Consider the following 14,363-nt stretch of genomic DNA (forward strand, 5'->3'; position numbering starts at 1 on the left):
GGGAGGTACGCTGTCACCCCAAAGCGCTTTTCAAAAAACTGATGCCAGCGGGGGAAATGCGGTGGTAGGGTGAGTGCACCCTCCCCCACTCTTAAAGCAGCACCCCTGCCACCTTCGAGCCTCGCCACCATGGTTCCATGCACATCCCTAGTTTTCGATGGAAAGGAGCTCTTGTGCTGATGCCCAGAAATGCTTTAAAGTCACTGCACAGCAGCCTTGTTGCTACACCATTGAACTTGCCTGTGAAGTTGCGCAGCAGTCCCAGTCTCCCCTTAGCGTCGATGGAGGGCTGCACATCATGTAGTCCATTATGTTTAGACTGGAAATGATACTATGGTAATCCTCCAGGGAATCTCTAGTTCTTGACAATGGCTACAACCAGACTACTCAACATTACATAAGAACAGACCTGCTGGACTAGGTCCAAGGCCTATCTGGTCCCACATCGGCCCACCAGACACCTCTGGGGAACCTACAGGTAAAGGCTGAGGGCATGCCCCTCCCTCTAGCTGTTGCTCCCCTACAAGTGGTATTTAGAGGCATTTTTCCTCTGAGACTGGAAGTGGCCTATAGACCCCAGACTAGTAGCCATAGATAGTCCTGTTCTCCATGAATTTGTCTAAGACCCTTTTAAAGCCTTCCAAGCTAGTAGCCATCACTACTTCCTGTGGCAGAGAATTCCATAGATTAATGATGTGCTGTGTAGAAAATGATTTCTTTGTGCTGGTCCTAAATTTCCTAACAATCAGTTTCATGAGATGTGCCCGGTTCTAGTGTTGTGAGAGAGGGAGAAAAAGTTATCTGTCCACTCTCTCTACTCCATCCTTAATTTTGTGTACCTCTATCATGACTTTGTATCGTCACCTCTTTTCCAAACAATAAAGCCAAAGATGCTGTAGCCTTGCCCCATAAGGAAGGCGGGGGGCATGGGTAGTGAGGACATCCTGACATCAATGCCAACCAGTGCAGTTCTGCTTCCTGCCCAGCACATACATTCAACAGATGGAAGATTGGAAGAGCAGGGTCACCAAGCCAGTACTTCAAGCCCACCAAGAAGAACTATTCTAATGATGTACCTAGGAGTCAAGCTTCTGTGACTGGGCTTTCCTCTGAACCACTGAATAGTGCTTGCTTACCTGACCAAGCAGTCCTGATGTCCAAAAAAAGGGAAGGATGGAGCATGCAAGGCTCCTCCCTCCCACCACATGTAAAAATATATTTCAGCAGCTGAAGCACATAGAACTGGAGTTGTAGAGACCTGAAATAAAAGCCCTGGTCTGCAGGGGAAGATCAAGCCCTTCAGCCATCTAATCCTGTTCTGATTTAGCCCAGTAGAAGATGAAGTGGGTCCAGAATTTCTGCAGCAACTCTCCTATCCATAGGGGAGATTTGAAAGACAGCAAGAGATCTCTCACAAGAGGTCCCGATTACTTTCCCCATTGTCTCTCTTTCTGCCAAAGGCTCTCAGAATCTCAGAGAGGGTCTTGCCTCAGCTCATCCTTCTCACCCACTCCAGGAAGTATCTCGTACAAGAAAATATGGTAACTTCTTGAAAGTAATACAAATCTGCCAGCATCTCTCAGTGCTGCACTTGGATCATTGTGGGATTAATGAGAACATCTTCACAACATCAGAACATCAGAAAAGATTCCAAAACAAGTCAAAAGTTAGAAGGCTACCCATAGACACAGACACACGATATGGATGAGGGGGGAAAGGAGTGCGACCCCATGATTTGGTAAAATATATTTTATTTCTTCATACAAAGAAATAGTATGAATTATCAGAATTTCTTTTTCCTAGAAACCTCTGTGTAAAATTAATCTGTGTTGTACATACCACAAAATACTCCATTTACAGTTTTTGCTTGCCATTTGTTTTCCTTTACAAGTATACTATTCTAAAATGTACCATGTTACAGCAAACACACACAAAAAATATTGCTAATATCTGAATGTACTGCATTGCTGAATGGAACTCAGCCATAAATTAATGTGAAAGTGTGAAAAAAATGTCTAACCACACATCTGTGTTTGACTGTGTATCCCTGTGAATCAAACAAAAAGTGTGACAACATTGTGTTGAGGGTAGTGCCAGCAGTTCATAAGAACATAAGAACAGCCCTGCTAGATCAGGCCCAAGGCCCATCTAGTCCAGCATCCTGTTTCACACAGTGGCCCACCAGATGCTGCAGGAAGCCACAGACAGGAGTTGAGGGCGTGCCCTCTTTCCTGCTGTTACTCTCCTGCAACTGGTACTCAGAGGCATCCTGCCTTTGAGGCTGGAGGTGGCCTATAGCCCTCCGACTAGTAGCCATTGATAGACCTCTCTTCCATGAAGTTATCCAAACCCTTCTCAAAGCCATTCAGGTTGTTGATAAGTTGCAATGCCATATGGTATGGGGTCCATTGGGGCAACAATAAATGTTTTAGGCAAGGCCTTTTAAATTAATTGGCTTCCTAAGATTTTCATTGTATGGGCTGCTCAGCTAGGATTATCAGTTTAAAGTATTTAACAGGGAATTAAATGGCATTTTTATCACTCAACATTCTTGTCTTATAAAACCACTCAAAACAGGGTCTCTGGCTAGAATATCTGTTTTGCAAAATGTCATTTGTGCAATTGAGAAAGGCATCAGGATATGAACAGTTTCCAAGAAGAAACATGCAAGTCCAAAGACTCAGTTCTGCTGTCCAGTTAAGAAAAGAAGCTTTAAAATGAAACACAGGAGAACTATAAGCAGAAGAGCATCACAGACTCCTGGACCAAGTGAAGTCACATGGCTCAACAATACCAGAAAGCAACACAGTCATATAAGCAGGTCAGAGAGTCAAGAGTTCCAAAACTTCATGTGTCTAGGAAGAAGAGAGACTGAATTCTACATGTTGCATCTCAGTTCAGTGGGAAGATCAAGGGTTCATGTTTCTTTTGTCCTAGAGTGCTGTTTTATCAGCAGGTCATGCCGTAAGTCCAAAGATGACCTAAGCAGAGACTGAATGTTGATAGGCATCCAGGTCTGAGAGATATGATTTTTGTTTGTGTACACATGCATGCATTTTGTATACAGACCCCTGAAGAGTCCTACCTTCATTTCTGTTGAATCACTCAATACATAACAGGAGAATAAACCTGACAATTGTGCCCAGTGTGTCTCAAGTATGGGACAATCCCTTTCATTAATTTCTTGCAACTCTGCTTTTAAAAAAGATATAATTCTGTTCTAGATCACCCACCCCAATGTTAGATACATCCAACCCTCTCAGCGTGTCTCAGGGAAGGGGCTACAGTGGGAAAAGTGAGACTACTAGCCACACCTTGGTGATCCAGTTAGGTGTGCCAACCTCTGAGGGGAAGCTGCATTCAGTTCACTCCATGGCAGTTCTATTGGAAGGTGGGTTGTTTGCTAGTCTCCTGGAAGGTTTATGGAATTCTTTGGTGAGGTTAAGACAGACTATATGCCCTGCACATTTGTCTCTAGTGCCTCGCAGAGTGGCTTGCAATGCATGAAGCATGCACACATACACGTAATCTAAGCTGCTACTTTCACTTGAAGTCTGACACTTTCAGCTCAGCACTAATGGCCAATTCACTGTACTCTGCTTTCTGCTTATGTTCAAAGTCACTTGAAAGACAGACCCTATGAAGAGTGGATGTAGCAATGAGCTGCCTGTATCATTTAACCCTCAGCTCACCACAGGATTGAGAGTGACTAGGACTCATGGTTTGTCTGCAGACAAGTGGCTCAGCACATGCCAGTTCAGACTGCATGGCCCTAACTCCATGAAATGGATCTGAAAGTCAAGCTAAAAAAAAAAAAAGTGAGTGAGTCATGTGAAATGCTCCAAGTAAGCATTTCACATTCTCAGTAGGAACAAGTTAAAGCTGGACAAATTATGCATAGTTTTCAGCCCAGGAAATCTGTTTAAAGAAAAGGATAATTTTAATTGCATGGAAGCGGGTGGAAAAATGATAGGTGCTCAGGCATTAGTTCTCACCTTATAGCAAAGCCTCTACAAAAAAAAACACAAACAAACCATGGAGGGCTCTATACACCGAGGCAAAACTTATCTGGGAGACAGGTAGCAGCTATATGGCTGGAGAGTGTATCCTTCAGCACACGTGTGCCACACCCACCTGAAAAGGCAGCTGCTTGAGCTAGGCTCAACGCTCAAGTTCCATGACATCAGTTGCAAAGCTGATGTTATTTCACAGCCAAACACACACAGAGTGGCATGTGAACTGGCCTGGAAAGAGGGAAGACAGGAGATGCTACCTGAAGTGCCTTGCACACACACAAAAGGTTTCAAAATGCCTAGTACCCGTATTGGGGGGAAATTGTGCTTTTCTTACCCTTACCCACCTGCCTTTAAAAAAAAAAAAGACACATTACCTTTCTCCTATGAAAGTAGCTGGAAGCACTTTCTATCATCACAAACTGAACCAGGCAACAGAAGAACAAGAGCATAATACGATTCAGCACTGTGGAATGTTAAATACAGCTATGAGCTACAGTGTGGTTAGGCAGCTTAGTGAATTAATTGCTTAAGAATTAAAAATAAATTATTATAAAATAGATTTCTGTACATTTTACATATAGACCTATCTACATATATAGGGAGAGCAAGCTGAATGACAGGATTAATGCTAGAGAGCACGTCTGCATTAACCATCAATCCCAGCCAAAGTCATGGCCAGTCATCTGGTAGAACTTCATGTTGAAAGGCCTATAGAACTCTCGTAGCCTCTGCACCACCTTCTGGTCTATATTGGGGTGGGTCCGTCCTTTTGTTTTGCCCAGGCAGTGGGGTTTGCTACTGCCTTCTGCCTTTTTCAGGCATGGAAAACCCTTGGTTTTGTTGAAGTAGAAGTGTTTATCTGTAATGATCCTCTTGAGGCCAAGGAAGTCCTGGACTCGGCCTAACTCCCCCGCTGGATCACTGATTAGCCGCTCCCCACTGACAAAGAGGATTTGCCCAATGGGGAAATACAGGAGCCAGTTTTCCAGATGCTTGGCATAAATGCCGATCTGGATGGCACTCCAGGAGGTATCGATAAGGCCCGTAGTCCTGTTTTTGAAGGTCAGGCTCTCAAAGGTGGGGATGTCGGGTTTCTTGGACAGAGTCTGTGTGTAGTCAGAAATGGCTCTGGTAACTGGGTCTCTCACCACCACAATGAGCTTGGTGCCCTTTGACATGGCAGAGATACGAGCCGGTGCTTCCTTGGTCACAAAGTAGCTGGGAGTTTTCTCCATGGTGATCTGCCCATCAAGCGTCCTTGGCATCAACTCTCTGCCAAGAGAAAAAAATATATATATCAGCAGATTGGTTAGGAAAAAAGAAAGAGAGGGCACCCAGTACAAACATAACCTTTTACCATTCTTGCTACCAAAGCAGCCTACCAGGATTGTTTGTTCAACCAAAGAGAACACAGAGCATCATCTGATCAGGTGCACTATGTACTTAAACAAGCTAAAAGGTACGGAATCTTGTGTTTTGTAATTGTATTTACTGAACTTGCTAAAGTAAGATTTTGTAGGCAGACTAATTTATGCAAGAACCAATAATTTGCAAATAAGTAGTTTAAGGTCTGGCCTATGGAATGGGTGGCATATATTCTGGTTTCACAGATGTAGTGAGATTATAGTGCCAACAGAATCTTATGTCTCATAGGCAAGGGAACTACTAACTGCAATCTAAGATACCGTTTTAGGAGTATGAAAGTTTGCTTTCCCCTTGCTTCCCATCTCACCGGATATTCCTCAAGGGAATGTTCTTGGGCTCCAACTGCTGGTTCTCCACATCAGAGGGACATTATAAGCTATTAAATGGGTGTAGGTCCTAGGCATGCATGCCAAAAAAGGGGGAGGAGTGTTTTCTGCATTACACTTTTGTATAATGTACATCTCTGCCTAGAGATGTACAGGGCCTTCTCTGTTGCTGCCCCCAGACTCTGGAATGCTCTCCCGGTGGTTATTCACTCCTCAGTCTCCATCACAGCTTTTAGAAAGCATGTTAAATCTTGGCTTTTTACCTATGCTTTTATATGATTGTCTCTACTATTGCTCTTTGTATTTTGTATTGTTTTTATGCTTGTGTTTTAAATTTTTAAATCAGATTTGTTTTATATTTTTAGCTCAATATTTTAATTGTGTCATTTTTACAATTTTGCTGTAAACCGCCTTAGTAATGTTTTAATGAAAGGTGGTATATAATTTTAACAACAAATAAATAAAAATAAATAGAGATGTACATATCAGGTGGTATAAAAATATGATAAAATAAATAGATAGATAGATAGATAGATAGATAGAATACATTTATGTTCTGCCTTTCTTCCATCTCTCCATCATGGGGGTTCCCAGGCAGTCTCCTGCCCATACATGTACAACATTTAGACTGCCTTAGCATCAGGAAAGGGGTTATATAATTTTTGCTTAATACATGCTAGTGAGGCTCACATGCAGCTGAGCTTGGGCTTGGCTGCCCTTGAGAACCACTGGGATCCACGTAGATCCCAGTGATGATGTGGCGCTAAACCCAGCACGGAAGCCTGGTTAGTAGCAGAGGTTAAGGGAACAAACATGCCCTTATCCCAGCTCCTGGGATCGTGTGTCAGCAGGCGCTGCTTGCAGTTCACGCTAACACAGAGATGGGCGCCTAGAGAGAGAGAGAGTGTCAGCAGAGAACCCTTTTGCCTACTACTCAGCATAGTGCTGAATGCAAGACATGAACATAAGGAATTCAGGAGGCGGAAGAAAAACACCAAGTTTTCCTGATAATCATGCATAAGGTCAGGAATGAAAATAGCTCTCTGACCTTTCATTTTGAATATACCACCTTTGCTGAGGGTTGTAAACAGCCAAGAGTGTAAGCAAATGGCTGGTGGCCTTTACCGCTGAACCAGACCAACATTGTACAAGAGGTTTGCATCATATATTTTCCCCATACCTTGGGAAGTGTTTAGGCTAGTTTTGCAGACCCTGCTCCTGTGCATTGATGGTGGGCAGAAACAAAATGATTGAGTTAAACTTTCCCTGCCATGGAGATAAGTGGTAGGAAAGTGTCACCTACTCCAATAGGCTGTTTTTAAAAGTGACAGAAGCACTTTCCAGAAGATAAGGCAACAATTCTACATATGTTCCAATGGGCACATGCACCTAATAGTGCAGAAGAGACTGTCGTTTCAGGAGAGACTGTTAGCAATGAAGATAAATGGTTGGAACTGCCTGCAAGCGAGGAGTAACAAGGGGCTACAGAGCTTCTTTGATGAAGATTTCTCCTGCAAGATGGCTGGTGTGGGCGAAGCAATGCACTTAGTCTGCAAATGAACTGGCCTGCTTTACCCATTAACCACTTATAGTAATGCAATAACTTCTCCTTATCCAAACAACTATAATCCTGCAAGTCATTAGTCTACAAAAATCTTAAATGCAAGAAGCTACAATAGTACTTTAGCAACACCTGTTCCTTGGGAAAGAACACCTAAAACTTCTTTAATGTGAAAAGCAGACCAAAGAAGAACACATTTACAAAGTCAGTTGACAGGTGGCCACGTGGTAATCCAATAGCTGAAGCCTAATGCTTTGTCTGCATGGACAGATTCTCTGCTAATCTGCTGACATTTCCCAATACAAAACATCGAGAGGCTCTTTTTAGTTGGGGCGGGGGAGAGGAAAGTGTTGCTAGGTTGGGTACCCAACAATCTGGCACGTACAAACTTGTTCTATCTATCTAGCATCTATCTATCTATCTATCACATTTGTACAACGCCCCAAACTTTCGATTCTGGGCGGTTATGAAGGGCCAAACATTTATGAAGGGCCAAACTCTATTGCAACTGAAGTGCTGTGTTTGTCAGCACAGCTGGAATGATCCCACTCAGGGCCTTGTTTTATAGATGATCAAGGTGTAGGTGTTGTATTCTATCCAGTAATCTCTTGGGTTTAGTTGTTTGGACATTTGTCCCAGTGAGGACAGAGGTGCACCTAGGTATTTTGGAGCCTGGGCCTAAAAGGCCTTTGGAGCGCACCCCCTGCCGGAGGCCACCCACCCCCACCGGCAAGTTAAGCATCATCCCCCTACACACACACACACACACACACACACACACACACGGTGACACACAGTATTTTTAACATGTGGATTCTGGAAGCCACAAACAGCGACTGAACTCACAAGAATAAAACGGGAATATTTATGCAAATATGCATTAGCAGAAATATTTCCTGGGGCAGTGTGGGCCAGTGGCACGGCACAACCACACCACCCGGGACAGACTAAAAAGGATTTGGTGGGGCAGGGTGTGTGGAGGCCCTGGACTTCCACCCAGAAGCCTCTGAGAGGCGGTCCTGTAGGGAATGTGGGGGAGGAGCCAGGAGGAAAAGGAAAGGAAAAGGAGAAGGAAAAAATGGAGTTGTTTCTGAATAAACCTGTAGTCAAATCTACATAAGATTTCTTTGTGTGTATGAGGAAAGCAGCTAACACACAGTAAGGTCATGCACACAACCTCCCTGGGGAGGGCAGGCAGGCTACAGGGAAGGCAGGAGCCCACCTGCCTTCCCTACTGATGAGCAGACACCGTTCTCTATGTCCTCTGGCTTTTCCTCCTACTTTGGTTTCCACACAGTCACTTCTCCCTCCTCCTCCCTAGTTGTTTGCACCCACACAACCAAAAATTGGGAGCACACACAGCTTCCAAACCTGCGCAGAACACAGTTTTTGCTTGTGTGGATGATCTCTGTCTGCCGTGTTTTTAAGGCAGTAAGCACAGTACAATCTCCACAGAACCGGGGGGTGGGGGTGGTACCCAAACAACTGCGTGCATTTTGTTACTTAAAGCTGGAGATACTGAAAGTGTTTCCAGTGGCTTTATGTTCCTATGCATCTGCTTAGAAGGCACGGCAACTAAATTTTGACACCATGAACAAGATACACATATTTTAGGCATTCCCCCCAAAGCAGAGGAATTAAAAGAGTTGCACAGGAATTTACAGAATCGGGGTGAGAGACGGAAGGACTCTTGAGAGCTGAGCAAGATCAAGTGGGCAGTTCAGGAAGCCAAATGACAGCACAATCCTATGTTTGGAAGCAAGTTTTTCTAAGCTTAGATATAAGTTTATTTGGTCATTGACCAGCAAATTACTTAGAAGTAAGTATCCCTGCTGAGTAGAGAGGCACCTTTTAAAATGGTGATTCTCTTATTTAGCAGGGGGAGGGGGGAAGCAACTGCTCCTATCCCAACCCAGCACAGCATCCCTCCAGCAGCTGATGCTGGTCTCTACCTTATGCCTCTTTTTAGATTGTTTTACACTGTTATTTTGTTTTTGTTTTTAAATTATATTTTCAATGTAAACTGCTTTGAGAACTTTTTGTTTAAAAGCAAACAATGGCTCACTCCCAGGTAGAAATGCATAAGACAGCAGCCCAAGGGTTTGAGTTCTCCCAAGTATACTTTAAGATCACGGAACATGCCAATAGTTATGAAACCACACAGTGAAATTGCACAGAATTTTGCTTTTAGACACTGAACAGGAGTTGCCTGCCACGGAGTTAGCATTCCAGAAGATCCCCATCAATTGAAGCTCATCTTTTAAGTGAAAGCTTTATAGCAGGTATGGCCATGAACCTGAGGCTCTGGCTCTATAGCTGTTGGACTACAATGCCCATCATGCCACAAGGACCAAAAGTCAGGGATAATGAGAGTTGTGATTCAACAGCTGGGGGCTTCAGGTTGGCCAACCCTGCTTTATAGGCAGCACAGCTGCCCTCACATTCCATTTGAGACACATCCCTAATTTAAGGATGGGAAAACAGAGCCCAATTATTCCTACCCAATGGAGTACATGGTTGAACTAAGACCACAGCAGTATGACACATTCTCACTACTGTATCTAGGCCCTACAACAATTCAAAGGACAAAGCAAGGCAATATTCTGCAGCCAAAAATAAGAAAATTATATATACTCCAAACCCCCACCCCTTGCTTCAGAACTATGATTTTGTGGTGAGAGGCTTATAGGTGATAGGTTCTTCAACATCCTGGCTAAAACATTTAGAATCTAACTCTGACTGGCAAGGAAAATAGAAACAACACTAGAATACGAGCCATGGCAGTACAGTGCAAGTCCTGGGTTTCACAGAGAAAGGCAGCTACTTTTAAGAGTCAAATGGAAAGAAGGTAGGTGACAGTATGATCAGAACAAGAAGGTTATAACTGAAGTTATTGCAAGTACAATATAAAGCGGCCATGTATGAAATTGCTTTCCCCTCCTGCCACTATACTGAGGGGTTAGCAAAATGATCCCCTGGTTTAATATCTGCTCTGCTCCATCAGATGTATGAAGTTTACAGGATCTCTTCTCTGCTTGATAAAGCAATCAAAATCCTAGATGCCTGAAAGGACTACTATGCTGCTGAAGCAAAGAATCATAGCCAGCTCAGTAGAACATCACTGTTGTGATTGCATTGCAGGGATGTCACCAACACTACTGGGGTCAACTGGCCTTTTTAAAAATCACTTTTTAATTATAGTCTTTTCGGGGGGCTTCTGCACTAGCCAAAAGCCCCCAAAGACTACAATTCCTGAATAAAACTGCACCTTTCCCAGAACTGCAGGATATATTTTTTTAAAAAAATTTCCTGGACAGCATTTGAATCTGGAGCCACACATCACAGCTGCTGCTGCCTCCTGTTGCTGAGAGCACCTTGCCTCTTTCTGCAACCCAGTAAAGTACAGAGGAGATGGAGCACTGGAGCCTCTGCCACAAATCAAACACAACTACTTCAGATCAGGCAGCACTAAATTGGCTTTGCTCCCTCAAGCGCCAATTCAAGTTGGGTCCCCTCACCCCAGAAGCACTGAGGTGTACTCCAAATTTAATCTGTCCCACTGCTCACACCCCTAGCAAATATCATGAGAACCCAAACAAGGTATGAGCTTTGTCCATATACTACAACATGGTGGCTTATTAGATTTGATCATCCTACATTTTAGTCAAATATAACAGGCATCACTTAACCATGTGAAAACTGGACTGCCAGGTCAACATGTGAAAAGCTGATCTATAGGTATAGTATCCCAAGGTAGACACTGAGAGCCTCTTTGCTTAAGTGTAAGGAGGGTCTTTTGTTTGGCTCGATTAAATGTGCAGAAAGATGCTTTCTGGAATAGGGAAAGGCCTAGCATCCTCTACCTCCATTGGCTCATCATTTCTCACCAGCTTTTAATCTCAGCTTGTGTACACCTGTCTCCCCCTCTCCTGCACTAAAGTGTCCAACAGTAGGGATGTGCAGGAACCTGCCGCCCCTGCCCCCGTTCCTGGCCGGAAGCGGCTGAAAGTACTGTCTGTGTGTGCGCCTGGCACGTCCTCACAGTTAAATAAGGAGACATTCTTGGCACAGCCTGTGCCCTCAACCCAAGGCCATATCTTGGCCTCAAACTTGCACCCTCAGAATAGGAAAGAAGCGAGCAGTAACTTTGGGCCACATATGCATCCAAAAGATAAGGAGACAGGTGGGGGATGTCACGTAAACATCTTATCTTTATGAAAATAACCTTTGAACTTGAAAATATGTATTTGACACTTGGACTGAGAGGGGCGAAATGATGCCATTTTGGACCAATCAGAAGAGCACTGCTATGCTATTTAGACAATTTAGGCTATAAAAAGGAGGCTTACCCATGTCCAAGGTTAGGTTAGAGAAAGACATCTCACCTCAAGGTGTCAGTGCTGCTCAAGTAAAGGCAGCAACCCAACAATCCTGTAATGTTGTACTTCTGTGTTTGAGCTATTGAGAGCAAACAAGAGTGGTTTTACTCCTCCATCTTAGGTGAAAGATCCCAAGTACCATCCATGAAGTCCAGAGTGCTGGGGTTCATTGTTACTGTGTGTCTTTAAGTCTTCTTTTTCCCTTGACATTGCATGACATCTCTTTCATATCAACTACCCTTTCCTGAGCATGACACAGGAAAAGTGGAAACCTTCCAACACATATATTAAAAACTGATATATTAGAACAGATATATTTTTTAAAAACCTATGTGGGAGGTTTTTAAGATTAAGTGGTCAATATACTTAGTGACTGAATGGTCTGGCGACAATACCAAAGAGGTCCTTTTTAAAAAATGAAACAAGATATGTAGTTATCTGCAAAAAGTACCCAAACCCCTAATTATCATCCATTATGTCTATTCAAGAGCAATTGGCTCAGGCAGGGGCATAGCTGGGGGCGGGGCATGTTCATCCCTCTCCCCAGTGGTTCCTTGGAGTGAGGGAGATAATGAAGAAAATAAGGAAGGTGGAGCTTGCAGGCCCTCATGAGCTTTCAGGCCCAGGTTCTTTGAACCCATCCACTCAATTATAGCTATGCCCTGGGCTCAGGAAAGTCTTCAGTGGTGCTTAGCTCTACAAAAAGAATCCTCCTTTGGTAGAAAGAAGAAAGCAAGCATGCATCTTACTCCTTTGGCCCTACTCTTGATCCCTTTCATTCTCTGCAGGAGCCCTCTGAAGCAGCCCCATTCTGGGGAAAGAGGTGGAAGGGAATGGAAAATAAGGAGTGATGTGATGACTGGGTATGGTTAGATTAAGAACTCACTGCTGTTTATGGAGCAGTTCTGCAGACACTCTCTCATCATTATCAGGGACTCATTTCCCTTGGCTTGGCCAGAGGGGTAGTCAAGTAATCTCTAGCCATTTCCTGCATGGGTTCTTTAAAAAAAATGCTAAGGGAAAACAAGAAAAAAGGTTTCCCAGAAATAAGATGACTCAAAACACAGTTGGAGCTAACAGGGGAACAAAAACAAAAAAACTGCCCTTAACAGCTAGTACATTCCATACAAGGCCTTTACTTTCAGTAAGAGGTACTGTGTGTCTAATCTTTAATTTAATTATTTGACCTCTGTTGATACGTATCCTCCCACTGTTTTCCATTAGCATGATACACACAGAATGGTACCCCAGTTCTAGGATAGGCACCCAAGTGTCTCATTTGCTTATTTTGGAGTCATGACCACCACCTCATATTCCCTCCACCTTATTCCATTAAGTCCACAGCACGTGAAGTAAAAATTCTACAAAGATTCCAGAGACTGAGTGGCCTCTAACGTTTTAACTTGGCAAAGGCACCAAGACGGGACTCTGGCTCTATTGGACCAAATGGGTTGTGTATTCATTAAGCCCCTTGCTTCCTGAGCCTGCATTATTCATAAGGTTCTCTCCTCTCAGTTTAAGAGCTAAAAAGCAGACATCAGCAACTTCTATACTTTGTGTACAGGCTATAAAGGAGGCAATTCACAAGCCATTTAAATGAGTAATTCAAGTGAAGGTAAAACTGTACCCATTTAGGTTGCCTCAACCCCCAACAATATTTGAGTAGTTCACATTTTGGTACCAGCATCAATACTCAACGTTCACAGAATTTCTTAGAACAATCCTCATCTATGCACTTACATTTTAAGAGTCACTGCAATAAAAATCCACCTATAGAGAAAGTTAATAGGTTCACTCATGTATGGTTGCTGCCTATCCATGTATAGTGGTAACGTTAAGTCCTCTCTGCTGATCCAGCTGTGATTGGACAAATTCATGGGCATGTAGAGGAAGGAAGAGGAGGAATATTCAGACATTACTGCCCCTGCATGGCTTGCCAGCACAGACAAGCGTGTTTCAGCAGCAATCATGGGTGAGTGGATACATTTAAGTTCACTAGAAGCAGCTTCAAAGAAATTAAGACTAACACAGAAACTTTTCAAGTGGTACAAAGGAATGCACAATTAAAAGCAGTTACAAAAAGCAGAAGTTTGGACGTCATGATTAATTAGACCTTGTCTTCATGTAGCCAAATTAGTTTAATCACTACCATTAGGAATTTAGCTCTCTTCCAGTTCAAAGAGGAAAGATTTAAATAGGAGTGGGAGATGTAAAGTTAGGAGGACTTCAGAAGACTCGGGCTGAGCAAGAAGAGGTGTTCTTCCTGAACACAAGGGCATCTTATCAGGGGTTCCAAACTTGGGTCTGCAGATGTTGTTGGACTACAACTCCCAACATTCCCACTTACAATGGTCAAAGACTGTGGATAGTGGGAGCTGCAATCCAACAACTTTTGAGGACTCAAAGTTGGGAACCCCTGTTCTGTAGGAATGTCTGGCTCCTGAAAATTTATAGGAAGGCTTACTAGTAAGCAGAAGCCAGGGATGTGTAGCTGAACTAATGTACAAAAGCCACATTGCGACAGGATGTGCAACAAGGATATCTATTTAATAAGTTAGTTGTGCCGGGAAGATTGGAGTTTCCACATTTGTCACAGCATGTATACAGATGTCACAGAAGCAATTCACTCCTTTAACTTGTTGCCATTACATATCAT

The 14,363-nt window shown here is 43.4% G+C and overlaps 1 protein-coding gene across 1 annotated transcript in view; it reads right to left on the minus strand.

The window, feature by feature from the left end:
- Nucleotides 1-1,734: 1,734 nt before the first annotated feature.
- The window catches only part of LOC128348238 (heparan sulfate glucosamine 3-O-sulfotransferase 3B1-like), a 42,312-nt gene continuing 29,683 nt past the window's right edge, over nucleotides 1,735-14,363 (minus strand). Inside the window, exon 2 of the mRNA XM_053303994.1 lies at nucleotides 1,735-5,288. Coding sequence (XP_053159969.1) covers nucleotides 4,670-5,288 — 619 coding nt within the window. The 3' untranslated portion in view covers nucleotides 1,735-4,669. The remainder of the gene's footprint in view (nucleotides 5,289-14,363) is intronic.

The sequence above is a fragment of the Hemicordylus capensis genome, chromosome 2 (assembly GCF_027244095.1).
Source record: "Hemicordylus capensis ecotype Gifberg chromosome 2, rHemCap1.1.pri, whole genome shotgun sequence".
NCBI lineage: Eukaryota > Metazoa > Chordata > Lepidosauria > Squamata > Cordylidae > Hemicordylus > Hemicordylus capensis.